At 44.1% G+C, this 17,581-nt stretch overlaps 1 protein-coding gene across 4 annotated transcripts in view; it reads right to left on the bottom strand.

The window, feature by feature from the left end:
- Window positions 1–17,581, bottom strand: part of mob2a (MOB kinase activator 2a) — a 59,223-nt gene that overhangs the window by 29,908 nt on the left and 11,734 nt on the right. The window contains exon 2 of one of the 4 annotated variants that reach the window (XM_079685182.1): window positions 17,171–17,251. The exons of 1 other annotated variant lie outside the window; for it this stretch is intronic. In XM_079685182.1, the coding sequence (XP_079541308.1) occupies window positions 17,171–17,251 (81 nt within the window). Of the gene's footprint in view, window positions 1–1,861; window positions 4,235–4,689; window positions 5,515–17,170; window positions 17,252–17,581 lie in introns of those variants that run through there. 2 more of the 4 variants (XM_079685184.1, XM_079685185.1) reach the window with 2 other exon arrangements.

Below are 17,581 nucleotides of genomic sequence, written 5' to 3'. Positions count from 1 at the left end.
GGACTGTTGTGTTGGAGGAGGCCTTTTGAGTGGACTTCATTTATTTGACAGAATTACTTTTTTATAGAAAACTTGGAAGAACACAACATGGCATATTAGCAAACATTTGAAAAATTAGCTTCAAATGAATGCTGAATTATTTCATATGGTGTGTTTACATGCCTGTGATTAGAAAATGCTTCAGGAAATCTTCATCATCTTTGTTTATAAGAGTATCGGCACACATCATTCAACTATACTATAGTAAATTACACAGAGATTCCATCCTCTCCATACCTACCTATGCAATTTTAGACAGAAATGGTTGTCTCTCAAAATGACTCAAATCACCTAGTAATAAACATTAACACATTGCTGCTGTAAAACTTTACATACAAAAATGGCAACATCTGAGAAAGGGAGGCCACACAACTTATTTAACGTCATACGATGACAGACCGTTTATCTGCTCCATTCTGAACAGACGGAGCGCTGGCAGCAATCTCTGCTCCACACAATGCTACTGCTGAAAGCTGAAACACCAGAGCCCTGGAGACGGAGAAATGGCCAGGGCGGAGGTCAACGAGGACCTGCTTAGATGGGTGTGCCTCCAAAAACACACATCAATCAAGTCATACAGCATCATCGCCAAGCCGACTGATTGGCTGTCGGAGACGCCAAGGGAGAGGAAATGCTAAAAATAGAAGTGACGGCCCATTTTGGCTTAATGAGCCCATGATACATTAGTGCGCTGTCCAGGTCCCACCCTGTCTTGGTCATGACTGGGGGAGAAAATAAGTGCCCTTGGCAAAAACCCCTGCCTTCACAAGGCTTCTGTGTGTGTACTTCAATGAGGCCTACAGTATAACACATGTTTAGCCTCACACATACATGACACACAAACGGCAGGCTGTTATTCATACTAAGAGTAGCAGTGAAGTGTAAACAGAGTTCTGTATCACGGCAAGGCCTAATGTAATCCAGCTGTGCTGCTGTGAGTGTCTGTGCTAAAGCTACAATTTCACCCCCGCCATCAAAACGCTCCTAAGAGAGCTCAAAGTTATATTTAGGTTTTATACAGCAGTTAAGGCAGGCTGAGGCTGGTTAACCCTAGAGCCACACAAAAGGGGAACCAGATTCTCTCTGCTCCGACTGACAGAGAGCTGAACCTAAATCATCTTCCTCTTGAACTCAAGCACAACAAGCAGCTCTGCAACATGACGTTGTTGCAAGTAGGACCAAAGAGAAGGGCAATCCAGTTAACTAATGACCAGGAAAAAATAGCACATTCTGATAAGTCAATGCTGTGCAAACAACCAAAACAGAAAAAATGAAATAGCAGCTCCCTGCCCTTTTGGAACACTGTGTCCAAACAAACAGTGCAGCACAACCAAAGGGGCAAACAGGAGGACGAGAAGAAAAGTTGGCCAAGCTGACGGATTCGCTGACTTTGGGCTGCATGCCATTTCACTCCAACCATTCTTTATCTTCTCTCCTAACAAACACTGAAACCAGCAACATATAACCTTGTTAAATCAGCTACAGCAGGATGACTATGTGCCATCACTGTCCCTCTGCCCCGACTCCCTCCCTCCCTCCCACAAGGAAAGATATCCCTTGTGTCTGACCACAGCAGAATCTCTGCCTGCTACAGCAGCACTGTCCTCAAATGTCTCCGACAAAACCGCAGCAGCATAACAGAGACACTGAATGTGGGAGGAGAGGAGGGGAGGGGAGAGGGGGTCAGATGGAGAAGTTAATCAAGGTCTGACAATGTGAGTTAAAGAAAAAACGACAACAATCAACAACAACAGTAAAGGGGACGGAAAGGTCATGAAGGGATGAAAAAATAAATAAGAGTAACAGTGACTTGGATAAGTACCGATAGAAGAAGCAGTCGCAGCACACTAGAACCCCCATCGAGTCGGTGGTGTAGCAGAGCCGGGGTGAGGAGGCTCCGACCGACCCACAGCTCCCTTCCTGCCTGTCACCTCCCCCGTTCCTCTCGTGCAAACTCGGCTACAGGTGCGGCAGCTCCGGCATAGCACCTTGTGTGATCGGACAGCAACGGCCTCTAGCTTTAACGCAGGTCATGCAGGATGGATGGACGGACGGTGGGAGGATGCAGATGGGCCACTCAGGAAGTGAGGCAAGCAAACGCACAGAAATACACTTTCAAAACAAAATCACATTCACAAAACCGGGTACGCTGCTCCGAGCGTGTTTCTCTTTCTCTCCCTCCTTTCCAACTACTGCAACTGCCTGCCTCACTTTCACAATTCTCTCTCTTTCTTTCTCCCTCCCTCCCTCCCTCTTTCTCTCTCTCTCTCTCGTTCCCTTGCTGGCTCCGACTTGAAAAGCGGGAAGATTATAAACAAACTGCTGACTGCTGGACAGCACAGGGTGGACTGCAGCGGGGAGAGCGAGCGAGCAAGAGACAGAGAGGAGGGAGGCAGCAATCTCAGCCATCTGTATACATCCTAAACATCTCCACCCATCGCGCATAGAGACCAAACACACGATCGGTTGGCTAAATCCGAGTCGGAGTCAAATCCTGTCGGACGTCTCTGGAAAGTTAATCATTGCAGCAAGTTGACAGCCCCTTCATGCATTTGCACGTGACGTGATACGCAGCTAAATCATAACAGCAGATGGCTAATTGTCAACTCCTCAGTCAACACTGCACACGTGTGTAGGCATGCAGCACAGGACGCACACGTATACAGTTACCATGACTGTTCATTCACACAAACGATGCAGAGGTACGGGAGGGGAGGGGCTAGCACGCAGACAAGCCCACAGGAAGCCAGCCAATCACTGCAGAGTGCTTGTGTTGTGGTTTGGCCAAACAAAGTGAAGGACACACTGGGCCTCATTACTTCCCTGCATCACTTAATAAGAGCAATCACTTTATTTTGCCGTTGGCTGTTCACTTGCTTCTTTGTTCATCAAAACACAAACACTTTGAGAAAGGACTGCAGTAAGGTCTAAGACCGAAGGATTAGCCGACCATGACAGAGGGAGCCGCTGACGCTCAATGTCAAACGCTGCTTCCCAAGAGGAAACACATCACTGCAGCAAAACAGACTGAGACAACAGAGGCAGTGACACCAGTCACCGTCAGAAGACGGTAGCTATGCAGCGAAGGACTTATTTTGTCAGCGAATCGTCAAAGAGCTCCTGAACAGTGACATGGATTAACAGAAGCCAGAGTGAGAGGATCTTTTCACCTAACCCTGCTGAACAACACAGCTTCTCCTCCCTCTGCTGATCTTCTCTTTAAAATAAAAGATGACAAAGACAGACTGCAGCTGCCCGGCAAAGCACTTTTACACCGCATGACGTCATCCCTCCTCCAACACCTCCTCCTCCTCCCTAGAAGCCTTTCACCAGGAGCTGCAGCTACCAGGCCTCCTCTTTCACTGTTTAATTACCTCATCCCTCTCACCTGCACATACACCCCCACCCACACACATCCACACACACACACATGGGGGGATAGTAACACACACTTGTCTTGTACACACTTCCTTAGTGAAAACAGAAAGGGGAGGAAGGGGGGTGGGTATAACAGCCAATAACATTGTTCCCGCATTTTCAGCTGTGTGATGAAGTGGGTGTTTGGCACTCATTAGTTCTCCTTTGTGTTTCAGTACCTAAAAGTCAGAGTCAGGATGTGGGTTGTGTGTGTGTGTCAAGTGCAGCGGAAGGCCATATCTCTGGAACAACGAAAAGGGGAAAAGGAGTGCCACAGGGAAAGTGTAAGAAGTGAAACTGCCATTAAATTAACTGTCACTTTCAACAATATGAGAAAAGCTTTTGTGGGTTGCCTTGTGTTGTGTACTTCCTCCAAACTTTTGGCCCTTATCACAAGATCCAGACAAAACAATAAAAAGCAAGACATCCGCTTGATTCAAGAAGGCAGAAAGACAAAGAAAGAATGCTTCTTATAAACTTGTGACTTGGAGAGATAACAAAAAGAGGAGGGGAAGAGGGAGAGACTGAACCACTGGGCAGGGGAAAGACCCAACTCGTGACCGGGTTTAAAAACGCCAGGACATGAATAGAGGCCGTTGCATCATGTCAAGGGAAAGTGAGTTAGGGGTAAGAGGAAGACACACACAGCGAGCATCATTCACACAAACACATACAAAGTTGCTAGGTGATGGGAAGGCAAGAAGGGAGTATTTCTCTAGAGATGAAGGAAAGAGAGAAAGATCAAAAAGGAGGGAGAGGAGAGATAATTTTGCCGTTTTCCATAATGGAACAGAGGAAACAAAAGAGTTAGAGCCCCCCCCCCCCCTTAAAGCAAGACAGCCTCGCAGACTGAACTACACGTGGGAACACTGAAATAAGGGGACCCTTCAGAGGAATAGACATTATATCATCAATGTTTGAGTAGACATGATCAAGTGCATTTTTCAAAACTGAACAAACATACCGTATTTTTTTCAATTTCATATAACTTCACTTAGATGTTAGCCTCAAACGACCTCAATATATATATATTATGGAGGCAATACAAAGTCGGCATTCTTAAAAAGTAGTACGATATTAAAGAATAGTCACTATGAGCACCATTGTGCGGAAACAACACAGACAAAGTGATTTATGAGCTGAGCATATCACACATCGTGCACCCCTCCCTCCTGCCCATATGGATAACACATGATCAAGTTACCGTCGCGCACATTTAAGCAGTTCTCTTACCTATTTAGCGTATAGGACCCGTTCCTTTTAAACCTCATCCTGGACGACAGGAAACGGATGAAGAAATCCAGAATTGACGGCGTTTCAGCTTTTTGTCGCACCCTGAAAGCTACACACCCCGCCGCGTCTCTGTGAGCTCTGCACGGCTGCAGGACGAACAAACACACGCCGAACAATACCGAGTCGCAGTCCTCTCTCACTCCTCAAGCACCTTTCTCTCTATCGTTTCTTCCCAGACCTCCTCCTCCTCCTTCCTCAGTTCCCCCTCGGTTTAGCTTCCATGGGGCAGGGTTAACGGCGTTTAACAATAAGAGCTCGTATCGGTGGCGAAGTGATATTACAAATTAAATCTCGTGATATTAACGGAGTCTGGTCGAGGCTCGGTCGGCTTTGTGTGCACTGCCTCGCTGACGTAAACCACAGCTTTTTTACTCCAGAAAAAAAACACCAAATGTAACTTGAACCATTTCTTTCAAAACGTCCACATCTACACCCACTCTTCCGGCTCGGTTCGGCGACATAAAACCGAACAAAAACAACGTCTAAATTGAAACAAAAGATACATTTACAAGCTAAATGGTTATCGACGCGAGGCAGCTTCCTCCTTCTTCCCATTCACGGTCCCGAGGAGGCTCTTGTTCCTATCTGGGCAACTATATATACACACACACATTTATATTCCTCCATATGCTGAACACAAACCAGACTCCACCAACACAGCTCTTGTCACCACCTGAACAGTGAGAGATGGATTTAAGGCTAAGAATAGGGCTGAGGATCCATTAATGCCATTTAAACCCAAAGACGCACCTTTAAGTACCGTGTCATTCTAATGGACACAGACCAAGTCCACTTTACAGCTCATTATACAGGAGGTTGGTAAACATGCTTCAACTTTTAACTTTTACATTCATTAAACATACCACTGGATTAAAGTAGAGAGGATTATATAAAAGTGGATTAAAAAAGGAAACAAATAAGGGCTTCCAGGAAAGTATACTTCACTTCATTCCAATAGATAAGAAATAGTTGTACAGATGGTTACTTGCCTTGCAATACTGATAAAACTATCTTTTTATCTCTGTCACTAATACACCAACAAACTCTTGACCTTTTATCAGGTGCTGCTGTGAGGACAATGAGAAGCTACCAGTAACAATGAACCAACATGTCAGACTGGCTGGTTATATTGGTGCTTTGCAGCATTTTCAGCATCCTCTCTGGCAAACACAATGAGAACTGACAATAAAATGAGCTGCAGGAATGTAAAAATGTAGGAAATGACAGGGAATATTTAAAGTGACTTTGAGCAGACACAGAGATGACACTTGAATGACTTTACAATGATGAAGTGTGATCTTTAACGCTGCACCCAGACACCTCCCGACTCAAACATGCCCCCAGGGAAGAGAGCTTGTTGCCCCTGTGGATCTTAACACCACTGTGTGTGTGTGTTTACACAAGCTACAGCTCAGGTAAATAGCTCTTGTTTTGTACATTTTTGATTTTTATGGTTTTAAAATATGCAAGAGTTGGAGAAGAAAAAAGACGAATGGATGGGGAGAAAGAGAGAGTGGGAATATGTTGAGGGCCAGACCAGAAAGCCTGAAAAATGGAAAGACCAGATGTGCTTTTCTTACAGCCAATTGAGGAAGCATTGAGGTGGGGAGGAAGAAATGCAATAAGAGTCCAAAACTGGTTTCAAATCCAAAACTGGTTCAAATCCATGACTTTTATGGCTACATGTAATGTGCTTTAGTACTTGTCGAGACAGCCTAAAATACGTTTTTAGAACTTTTATGAAGCTGTGTGGATGTGACTTGAAGCCCCAAAAAAGAATAAAGCAGCTCGGGATTTGAGTACATAATGATGAATCCAGGCAGGTACGTTTAAGAGCATTCAGGATTACATCATGGGCTATGTGCGTGTGATTCCTGCACTCCCGCAAAAGCACTCAGGGTCGTTTCAACGTCTCCAAGATCATTTATTACAGAAAGAGCAGCCTGGCACCAGAACTGCTGATCAATGGCATCACTGCTGCTGCTCCTTCAGACACTGCAGAGTTACACAACAGCCACTGGAGGAGGGAGGAGAAGAGGAGGAGGAGGAGGAGGAGGAGGAGGAGGAGGAGGTACGATGACTCAAGGAGGAAGATGGTTGACAGTAAATGAAAAGACTCTGTATGGACAGAGAGAATTTGAAGGGGAAAAAGAGGCAGAACACAGAGGCACAATTAGCCACAGCTTTATTGATGCGGTTCCAAAACAACAGCCCTCCTTCCTCCCTCCTTCTATTCAGGCTCAATCCATTCCTCCTTCCTGCACCTTAGCTTCCCTTGATTGTTGCTCCTTTCTCAGCCCCCCCTTCATTTAGCTAATTTGAGCTTTCTTGCTCCTTAATTCTATTCAAACCTGTTCTCCATGCAACCCCTCCCCCCCTCTCTCTCTCTCTCTCTCCTCCCGTCTGTCCGTCCAGTTCAATCCCTGTCCACATTCCTCTTCCTGGTGTTCCATGTTGTGCAAGAATGCTGTGGGCCTTAAGTGTGTCCATGCATACAAATGGTGTTAAGAAAGCATGCTCTCTTTCTCGTCTGATGAGGAAGCTGCAGCTTTACTCTTTAAATATGAAGGATAAAATAAAATGTTTGTCTTTATTCTCTGCCTCGCTTCAAGTGACAGAGAAGCTTCCAGAAAACACTAATGGCTGGCTTTGGAATAGCCCTGGCTCTCCACTCCCACACAGGCTTTCCAGGAATACACGACACACACACACACACACACACACACACACACACACACACACACACACACACACACACACACACACACACACACACACACACACACACACACACACACACACACACACACACACACACACACACACACACACACACACACACACACACACACACACACACACACACACACACACACACACACACACACACACACACACACACACACACACACACACACACACACACACACACACACACACACACACACACACACACACACACACACACACACACACACACACACACACACACAGCTCCAGCAACTTACGTGCATGTGAGAGGAGAGCTTTAGAGGGACACTGTGCCAAGATCACTAGAAAAGGGTTGATAGTGACAGAGCACACACACTGCTTCCAGCTGTAAAGCAACAAAAAAAATGAATCTTGTGAAAATACCAAGCTGTGTGTATTACGAAATGTAATGTACCATAAGGTCTTTGCTGCCAAGTACCATGAATGCACTGTTTCTGTCACCCACACAGCCTCAATATGTTTCTACACACATAAATAAACACACACACTGAGCTCAATGAGAGGTATATGTGAGCTGGGGCCATGCCAAGAGGTGCAGTATGAAAGGACCTATATATACGGCCGGGCTGGGCGACGCCAGGGTCCGTCAGTCTGTCTGTGGGTCCGTCTTTCACATACAGCCCGGTCTATAGTGAGGGGACAACACTAATAACTTACTGTTATAGTTACTTCAGTGGGTCTGCCTCTCTGTCTGCCCATTTTAACCCTGATAATCCTTGTACACAAACTCGCTCGGATCCGTCATTAGCCCGCATGGTTTTTCATACCACTGCTACGCTGACGACGACACCCAATTAATTCTGTCCTTCCCCCCGCTCAGAGACCCAAGTCGTCCCACGCATCTCTGCTTGTCTAGCAGACATCTCTCGGTGGATGTCTGCTCACCACCTCAAGCTCAACCTTGACAAGACTGAACTGCTTTTCCTTCCGGGAAAAGATTGTCCCACTCTTGACCTAACAATCAACATCGGCACCTCTGTTGTTTCCCCGACTCAGAATGCAAGGAATCTAGGCGTGACCCTAGAGAACAACCTGTCCTTCACTGCAAACATCGCTGCTACAACCCGCTGCTGCAGATACACACTTTACAACATCAGGAGGATACGTCCCCAGCTGATCCAGAAAGCCACGCAGGTTCTGGTCCAGGCTCTCGTCATCTCACGCCTACACTACTGCAACTCACTCCTGGCTGGTCTACCTGCATGTGCCATCCGACCTCTGCAGCTCATCCAGAATGCAGCTGCTCGTCTGGTCTTCAACCTTCCTACATTTTCCCACACCACGCCGCTCCTCCGCTCCCTTCACTGGCTTCCAGTAACTGCTAGAATCCACTTCAAGACATTGGCACTTGCGTACCATGCTGCGAATGGATCTGTCCCTTCCTACATCCAGGACATGGTTAAACCGTACACCCCAGCACGTGCATCGGCCAAACAGCTCGCTGCACCCTCACTGCGAGGGGGACCCAAGTTCCCATCAGCAAAAATACGTGGGTTTGCTATCCTGGCTCCAAAATGGTGGAATGAGCTCCTCATTGACATCAGGACAGCAGAAAGCTTACACATCTTCCAGCGCAGACTGAAAACTCATCTCTTTCGACTCCACTTCGAGCGATAGAATTATTAACAGAGCACTTATATACTAATAAAGGACTGGCTTATCTAAAGCCAGTTGAGTAGCACTTGAAATGTTTTAGCTCTATGAAACCTGATGAACTTATATGATTCTGTTTTCTTCAAGGTTGTATCTTGTTGGTCGAACGCACTTATTGTAAGTCGCTTTGGGTAAAAGCGTCAGCCAAATGCAATGTAATGTAATGAAAAACTGAACTGGAATTCTTGCAATCTTTTTAGATGTATGAACAAATGAAGAATGTTCACCACACAATCACTAAGTACAGTTTTTCTTTCTTCAAAAAAGTTTTAGCCAAAGTAGCATATAAGTGTAAAATAATGGGCAGAATGGCAGTGATGTTGACTTTTTCTCAAATGTCACTTGGATGCCCCTAAAAGGCAAATGTTATGTCTTTGTGTTTCTGGCCTCTGCATCCAATCAGTATTATCTTTCTATATCTAGACAGATTTGGTTTCGATCTAAATTCCAGGAAATTAAAAGCAACCTTACCCATGCACCGGTCACAGCTCAGGCATTTTGGAATGTAAAGCTAAGCGCCAGCAAAGGAAATCCATCTAATTTGTTGAAGGAAAAGTAGCACTTATTTGATTTTCCAGTTATTTTGTTGCTACAGTGAAGACACTTAAATGATGCTGAAACCATTAGTAGTTATAAGTCTGCATGTTATTTACTGTTGGTCACACAGACAGTGACAATTTCCACCATTTCCTGAAATGTTATATAGAGCAAACAGTTAATCGTAATATGCATTCAAAGAAACCGGCACGGAGATTACCTTGAAAATTCCCAAAAATAAAACAAAGTGGGCCTTATATAGGATGACTTGAGTTATTTTGACCTCAAAATATTTTTAAATATTTATTTTTATAATCTTTCTGTCCTAAAAGTGAAAAGTATGTCTTCACTTTAATTACATTCCTGGTAGTCTGCAAAATACTTTTAAAACATTAATTATGTCTAAATGTTGCTTTTCTTCATGCCTAATTTGCATATAAAATCAAATATAACAACACGCAAAGAGAAAATCAGTGATTTGTTTGAGATGTTCACTAGTCTGCACCTCTATCCTGGATACTTTTTGTTAGAGTACTGGTATTGTGAACTGCCGAGGTTGTTAGGACTATGACGCCACCTACTGTCAACCAGAACTAATGCACCGTTGTGAAGTGAGCACACCAGCCTCCTCCCTTTCTCTCTCTGGGGCTGCTGTGCTAAGTGAGGCGCGCTGGGCCTGAGGAGCGGTGCTGGGAGAGAGGAGCCGTCACTGATGTCCTGATGACTGGTATGCACTCTGGTATTGCTGGCATGCGAATAAAGGCTTTGCACCCGCGATGGGCGGGAGGAGGTGAGGATGGAAAATTAAAAAATTAAAAAGATAAGAGATTAAGTGGCGCTGATGCACCGGCAACGTCAGGTACTGCTGCTATGCAAAATGTGGATGTCTTTGAAGGCATGTTATGAATGGAGGGAGAAAGAAGGAATGTAGCGGTAGGGAAACCACTAGGGCGAGTTGTGGAACACCTATAGGATATTTTGTGCAAATGTTGCCTTCAATGAAAGAAAGAATACCTGAGAAAGGTTGCACATTGGTGGAAACCTTTAAAAAAAATGTAAGATGAGAGGTTGGGGCGGAGACACACATTCAATGCTTCTGTTGCAGTGAATGACAAATCATTATTGGAGTATCTGATTTATCCTTCACTTAAAAATATAAATAAAATACTCAAAGAAATTAAATATGTGCCTCCGCAGAGAGAAGAACAGAACTATTGATCTCTGTGTCTGCCTGTGGCTGGTGGTGGACTGGTATAGCTATTGTAATAGGGTCATGTGATATTGCACTGGAAAGAGCCGGCAGACCCCGGTGCACCCTGGGTAGGCCTGCGAGTGCTGATTATGCAACAGGATCTGATTTCATGCCCATTGGATCGCTCTGGTTCTCTCACTTCCCCTTCCTGCTTTCTCTTCTTCAAAACACTTTTATCTACATTTCTCTTCATTCCACAAACTTTCTGCTAAAGCTCTTTTTCTTTCAATTGTTCCCTCTCTCATCAATAACACACAGAGCTACGCATGCTCTACCCTCTCCTGGAAAACAGTGAATTTACAGTATAAGGCCGGCTAAAATCAATATGATTGAGCAAACAAAGTCACCTACTGTAACTGCTGACAGGTATTCTTTTTCCCAGCAGCACTTCCCCTCTACTCAAAAGTAATGTGAACTGGACATGTGCTGCCCTCTTGTGGTGAAAAATATGCTACACCCATATTCTGCTTACAGCACCCTATTAATTCTTCTTGCAGTCAAGCTAGAGTTGCTACACTGATAACTGCATGCATTTTTAGATAAACAGGTCCTGAGCTGTGGCTTGTTTACTACCTACTGGTGATATTACCAGCCAAGAGATCAAAGAAACAGCATGTCAAACTATTACAGGTTGTCATCACACATCTGGATATAAGATTCAAGGACATTTGAATAACTTTCAGGGTCATCTTTATCTAATTTCCCAAATCAATGTCCCCATTAGCTTCATCAAAACAAGATTTGGTCTTTATATAAGTTTTAGTAGTAGAAGTATTTTCACTGCATTTCTTTCAGAAGTTTCAGATATTATTTTTGACAAACACTTTCAAGGGTTTTAGGACCTGTGGGAACTCAGTATGGTGACAGCAGTATTTACGAACAAGAACTGAAAATCAGCGTTGCAGAAATGGATGCGGAGAGACTGAATGAAAGTCAGTATTTGATTTAAGCTCTGGCCTGACAGCAGCAGGCTGTGACTGGCTTATCAAAAAGGATGGGGAAAATGCAAAGTGACATTCCTTTTAATCTAATCTCCTGGCTCGTGTGAAAACAGATCAAAATAAAATACAGATCTTTAATTAAAACATGCATGTAATGTGTTGATCCCTTTAATCATGCTTTAATCATGATTAATGGGAACAGTTTTTGTACATTTCCTGGCCAAGCACATGGCATGACGTCTCACCAGTTTCCCCGAGGCCACTTCACTGTTGAATTAGCAAATGTAAAATATGGCACAAAGGCTAATTACCAGTATTCAGGCAGGCAGTGCAGCTGCACAGAGTCAGAGTGGGTATCGCTGAAAGTGAAGGGGACAGAAAGAGACACGTGCAGCGGGGAAAGACGGCGCTCACGTTGCTTCTTTCTGATAAACCGCAGCGCAGAGTGACAGACGCCCAGCTGGGGCCTGCATGAGGAAGGCAGCACTCACTTCCTGTGTTTGTGCATCTCACAGTTCGATTTGACTTCAGCGCTAAAGAGTGACGAAGACTTCTTCCTGCTAGCTACTGCTTCAGACTCCCTAGACAGGAGAGGCAGAACAATGAGGAGGATAGGAGAGCACGTTACAGTACAGGGTGGGGCAGACAGGGAGATAAAGGACTAAAACACACACACGAGCCAAACCTGAGGCCATATGCAAACAGAGCCATGGATACAGGTGAGGACACACGCCCAGTCCAAACAAGCAAATACATGCAGTCAGCACAGATAACTGCTAAACTGGCAAGTGAAACATGAAAAGGGGAAGCACAGAGGCAAACAAAAAACCCTGTGAACTCCAAAATGTGAGCGTCCTTCATTCGCTTTGTCAGACTGCACCAAACCTCACTTTAACAATATTAAAGCCAACACAGCAAAACTGAAATATTCTCCTCTTGAAAGAGTGCCTTCACCTCGCTGACTTTAAATGCAATCCACAGAGATTATGTGCAATGTCCCATCTGCGTGCAGTGCAGTGTATTTCTGCCCCCCCCCCCCCCCCCCCCGGCCCTGAGCAACACATGAACTAATCAGAGCAGACCAAAACCCCTGACCTACTGTTCTTCTGTGAGAGGAAACGGATGTGGGAAATTTTTCTTTCTCTCTCTCACTCGCACACCAAACTAACGTGAAAACTGACACATCATCTGAGGACAGAAACAGCCTACAGAGCGGATATCCAGCACACACGTCTGTACGCATATAGCCTCATCCAGAGACATGCATAGACCTTCAGTGTTTCTATATGCCGCAGTGTCAAATGCTGGCTTTTGAAGTGGAGCCAAGAAGCTCAGAATGACTCGGTTTGAATTTGAGAATAAAAAGGGGGCATTCCACATCTCGAGTTGACAGACATGAGCGTTTAACAAGCAGGTCAAGTCCAATAAAAGGAGCAACTGAGTGGAATTGGGTGAAATATAGGACCCTGGCATTTCATAAGTCAAAACATGATTAATTTAAAATTAATGGAACTAATGATCAAAGAAAAAAAGTTGGTCAGAAGTACAGTATGCGCAAAAATGTCTCCTGGTTTGTCTTAATGTCAGATAACAGGACAAATATTCCCGTTATCATTTCCAACTGCCCAAAAAGGATTTATTTATGTAGCGTATTTTCAGTCGAAAACGCAAAAGCTATTAAGTTTACTTTCAGATATTTCAAAAAATCTTCACATTTCTAGAATCCAACTTAAACAATTAACCCATTATCAAAATAGATACATATTAATAGTTGCTGATAGAGATGCAACTGACACTGTTACAGTTCTTATTCCTTGTTGTGGCTTAAATAAGCTGAGCTTCTGTAACACTCATATATATTCCCTGTCGGCATTGAATCCCTCCTCATCAGACACAGCAAGAGGAAAAGCAAAAAGCCTTTTGAGCTGCACCTTTAAAAACAGCTGTGTTTTGACCCGTTTTATATTAGTTATGTAAAAGTGACCAAGTCAGGGCTGCCTCGCTGCACACAAAACAAGCACCACTGTCAAACAACAAGCACAAACTTGTTGCATAATAATTAGCCGGCACAGAGAATGTGTTGCTTCTCAAAAGCCTCACATAGCCAGAGAAGAGGAGGAGAGACAGGAGGTCAGGAATCATTTTTCACTAGCAGATCTTCTCTCTCTATTGCTCTTCATGTAGGCTAATCTCTTCCAGGCCCACCAGGCCAGCTGACTTAGCCTCATTTAACCAGCTAACGGCCGGTAATAAATCAGCTGCACACTCCTCTCACCTCTAATCTGTAGGTGCGTGTTCACTCCCCCTGATATACGACTCAGGCGGGCCCCCAGTGTGAGGCGGCTACTGTACGGGAGAAGACTCCTGTTGGGAGTGCAGGTCAGACAGCAAGCAAACAACAAGAGGATAAATATGACTTTTTTATTACTATTGTGTTTTTATTTTTCCTATATGCTTACTCTATCTTATAGGGTTTCATATTCTTGAATCGATTCACTTCACTTGTGTCTAATCTTTAAGAGAGGAATTCTTATTTATTTTGATTGTATACACCTTTTACCTCCTTGTGCTTCTTAACCTGTTAAACTGTTATATGTTGTTGCTAAGCTGCATGTATCTGTAAAAGTCTTAATATCTGATCTGAGCGGAATTTCTTTTTGTGTATTTCAACTTGTGATGTGTGCCATTTTGTAAAGCACTTTGAGCTGCACGTGCTGTATGGAAAGGGCTATATAAATAAAGCTTCATTATTATTATAAATCTGGGGATGAAAGAATAAAACGGGAAAGGAAAGAAAGGCAGAACATGGTCTTTCATTCCCAGATGGAGTTTAAATGGTTTTGCAGCAACATCTCTGTCTGACACATATTTTGGATGATTTGGAAAGGAAGCTCTTTCCTTCCTTCCCATGGCTTCCTGGATTCAACTGTGGCAAAGTGAGCGGCTGGCCTTGCTCTCATGATACTCTGTGTTCACAGCCAGTCTTAAGCGCAGCTAGTTTTCATGGTAGCTCCTAATGCTCCCGGGCTGTTGGCTCAATGTTCGCATTTGTCATGAGCCGCCCAACTCAAAGACCACCAGTGATTAAAAAGGCTTTGAGAAACATCACGTTTAACAGGTCTACAGCTGGGAGCACAACAGAAGAAAAAGCTGCTTGACTGTGTTATAATGTATATAATATATTTATTTTATTTATTGATGACGTTGCATCCTACAAGCGATCGTTGCTGCAGTTTTAACACTTGAAAGGTTAATTTAAAAAAACAAGACATTTTAGGACATCTTGTGGGTTCTAGAAATATATTGTGGGCATTTTAACTAATGCACTAATACAATATTGCACTATACAGAATTGAAAAGATCATTTTAATTGACACTTATATCTGATATAGCTTTTTGAGTCTGTATCAACCCCAATTACATATGACATTCAACTTAAGTGGCATATTAGTGAATAATTAAAGTCATTAATAGGTGCTTCAGCTTTCATTTCTTCAGCTGTAAATGAGAGGATAATTACTTTAAGGGACATGGCCCAACTACGCTTTCACCCCAGTGTACAAACTTGGACTTAAAATGACTAAATACGGAAAAAAATGTGAAAATTAATTTATAATTTCAATGAAATCTTAACTGATGATGTTATTTTGTGTAGCAAGCTTGGAAACGGCACTGGATGGTACTATCAGGGAGTGATTTGGGTGTGGGAATCATTCACAGTGTCTCCTTCCTTAGTTTAAGATCACCCCACATCAGGGACATCATCCCCCCCTCCCTGTATCTCTCTCCACATGCAGTGCAGTGCACTTCCCCCCCCCCCCCCCCCCCCCTTGCTTGGCTTTCACAGTGGCAGGAAGTTGAGGAAATGTACAGGCCATACGGGCGGATCGGAACCATACTGCAGGGTTGTCAGCAGACACATATGAGACATATGGTTGCTGGTGCGGGCCTGTCAGCTATTAAGCTTTTTATATCGCGGTCTCCCTCTAATCTTACCGAGTGCAGTTTAATATCTCGCCTCAACCATATCCACATGTGCTATGAGAGTGTGAACAGACATATGCATGTAAAAACACACACAGGAAATCCTGTTTCTGTTGTATCTCTTCCTTTGGGTTGCTGAACTTCTCTTCCCTTCATTCCTTCTCTTCAGCAATGTCAGCTTCTTGTTTAAACCTGTACAAAACATCTCAAAATCAACGCACCTCACCACGCCCTGCTCATGGATTACAGTGATCGGTTACGCCTGACTTTTTTGCATTGGCAGGACAGGCTGAATAAATTAAAGTCCATTTTGAATTTGTTTCATTTTGTTTCCCGGCACAAGATTGGCTCCACCCTCCTTACTGGAAGTAAAGAGCATGACTACTGTAAATGTTTACTGTTAATGTCATTAACCTGGGAATCTATCTTTCCCCTACCTGTTCCCTTTTTTATTGCGTGCCTTTCAAAAGATAGGAGCATAAGCTGAAATCCAGGGAAACGCCTCAGAGTCCCTTAAATCGCATGAGTCATAAAGTGAGACAGACAATACATAGATGCAATGATAGACACTCTACTCAGTTAAAAAAATGTAGGTACAAATGTTCCACTTCTTCTCACTTGTTTAAAGGAAGAAAACCCTGCATGGATTTTAAACAGCAGAGGGTTAAGAGAGGTTGAACATTTCAAAAGGGAAAAGAGGCCATTTTAACTTCCTTTCCAAAAGCTGCTTAAAAAAAGTCACTTCAAGTACAAAAGGAACATCCTGCCTCATATTCCCATGTTCATGTTCAATATGAGTGTTCACACTATTATCTACACTTGACTATCTTTTTCCTTCCTTCTTCCTGTCCCTTATTCTCAGCATGGGCTCCGCTGTGAGCCCTGTAATCCCATTTAGAGAGGGGTATCCACAGGGCTGAATCACACACACACAAACATGCTTATACACATAAATGCAAGATTGCACACTCCTACACGTAACAGCCAGGGGGGATGTGTTGTTGAGTATAAGGGATAAAGAAAATAGCTTAATGTTGAGGAAAGAAGAACGTTTAAGAAGGGGTTCAGCATTGAGGACTGAGATGAACTTCCCTGAGGCTTGTGTGCTTTTAAAAACATGTGTGTGTGTGTGTGTGTGTGTGTGTGTGTGTGTGTGTGTGTGTGTGTGTGTGTGTGTGTGTGTGTGTGTGTGTGTGTGTTCGGCTTGCTTTTCCTGATGCAGCGCAGAGATCTCTAATCCAATTACAGCCTCAGCCACCAAGGACAAACCGAGCTAGCTTACACCAACGCTAGCAGCCCACCGGCTCTGCACAGATTTAGCAGCTCAGCCGAAGCCTCGCCCGAGGGTGCTGACCACATCCCACTGAAATAAATAAAAGCATAATTAAAGGCTTTCTCCTGCAAAACAAATTAGGTATCTTGAATGAGGAACTTCACTCACAATATTGCTTTTAAAGAATCAGAAATAGTCTCAAATGATTATTGTTTCGTTCTCCTTCTGATAGCCAGCCAGCCAGCCAGCCAGCCAGCCAGCCAGCCAGCCAGCCAACCAGCCAGCCAGCCACCCTCTCTCTCTCTCTCTCTGTCTGTCACCAGCGCTCTGGGCCCCTGCTGGTAAATCTCCCTCTCTGTCCTCTATCGCAGACCTCTACTGTTTCTAATTTAGCTCTCTGACCCACGTCGCCTCTTCCCA

The sequence above is a fragment of the Notothenia rossii genome (assembly GCF_949606895.1).
Source record: "Notothenia rossii genome assembly, chromosome: 5".
NCBI classification, from domain to species: domain Eukaryota; kingdom Metazoa; phylum Chordata; class Actinopteri; order Perciformes; family Nototheniidae; genus Notothenia; species Notothenia rossii.
Note: the sequence above shows the minus strand (reverse complement) of the source record. Positions and strands in the feature narration are given on the sequence as shown.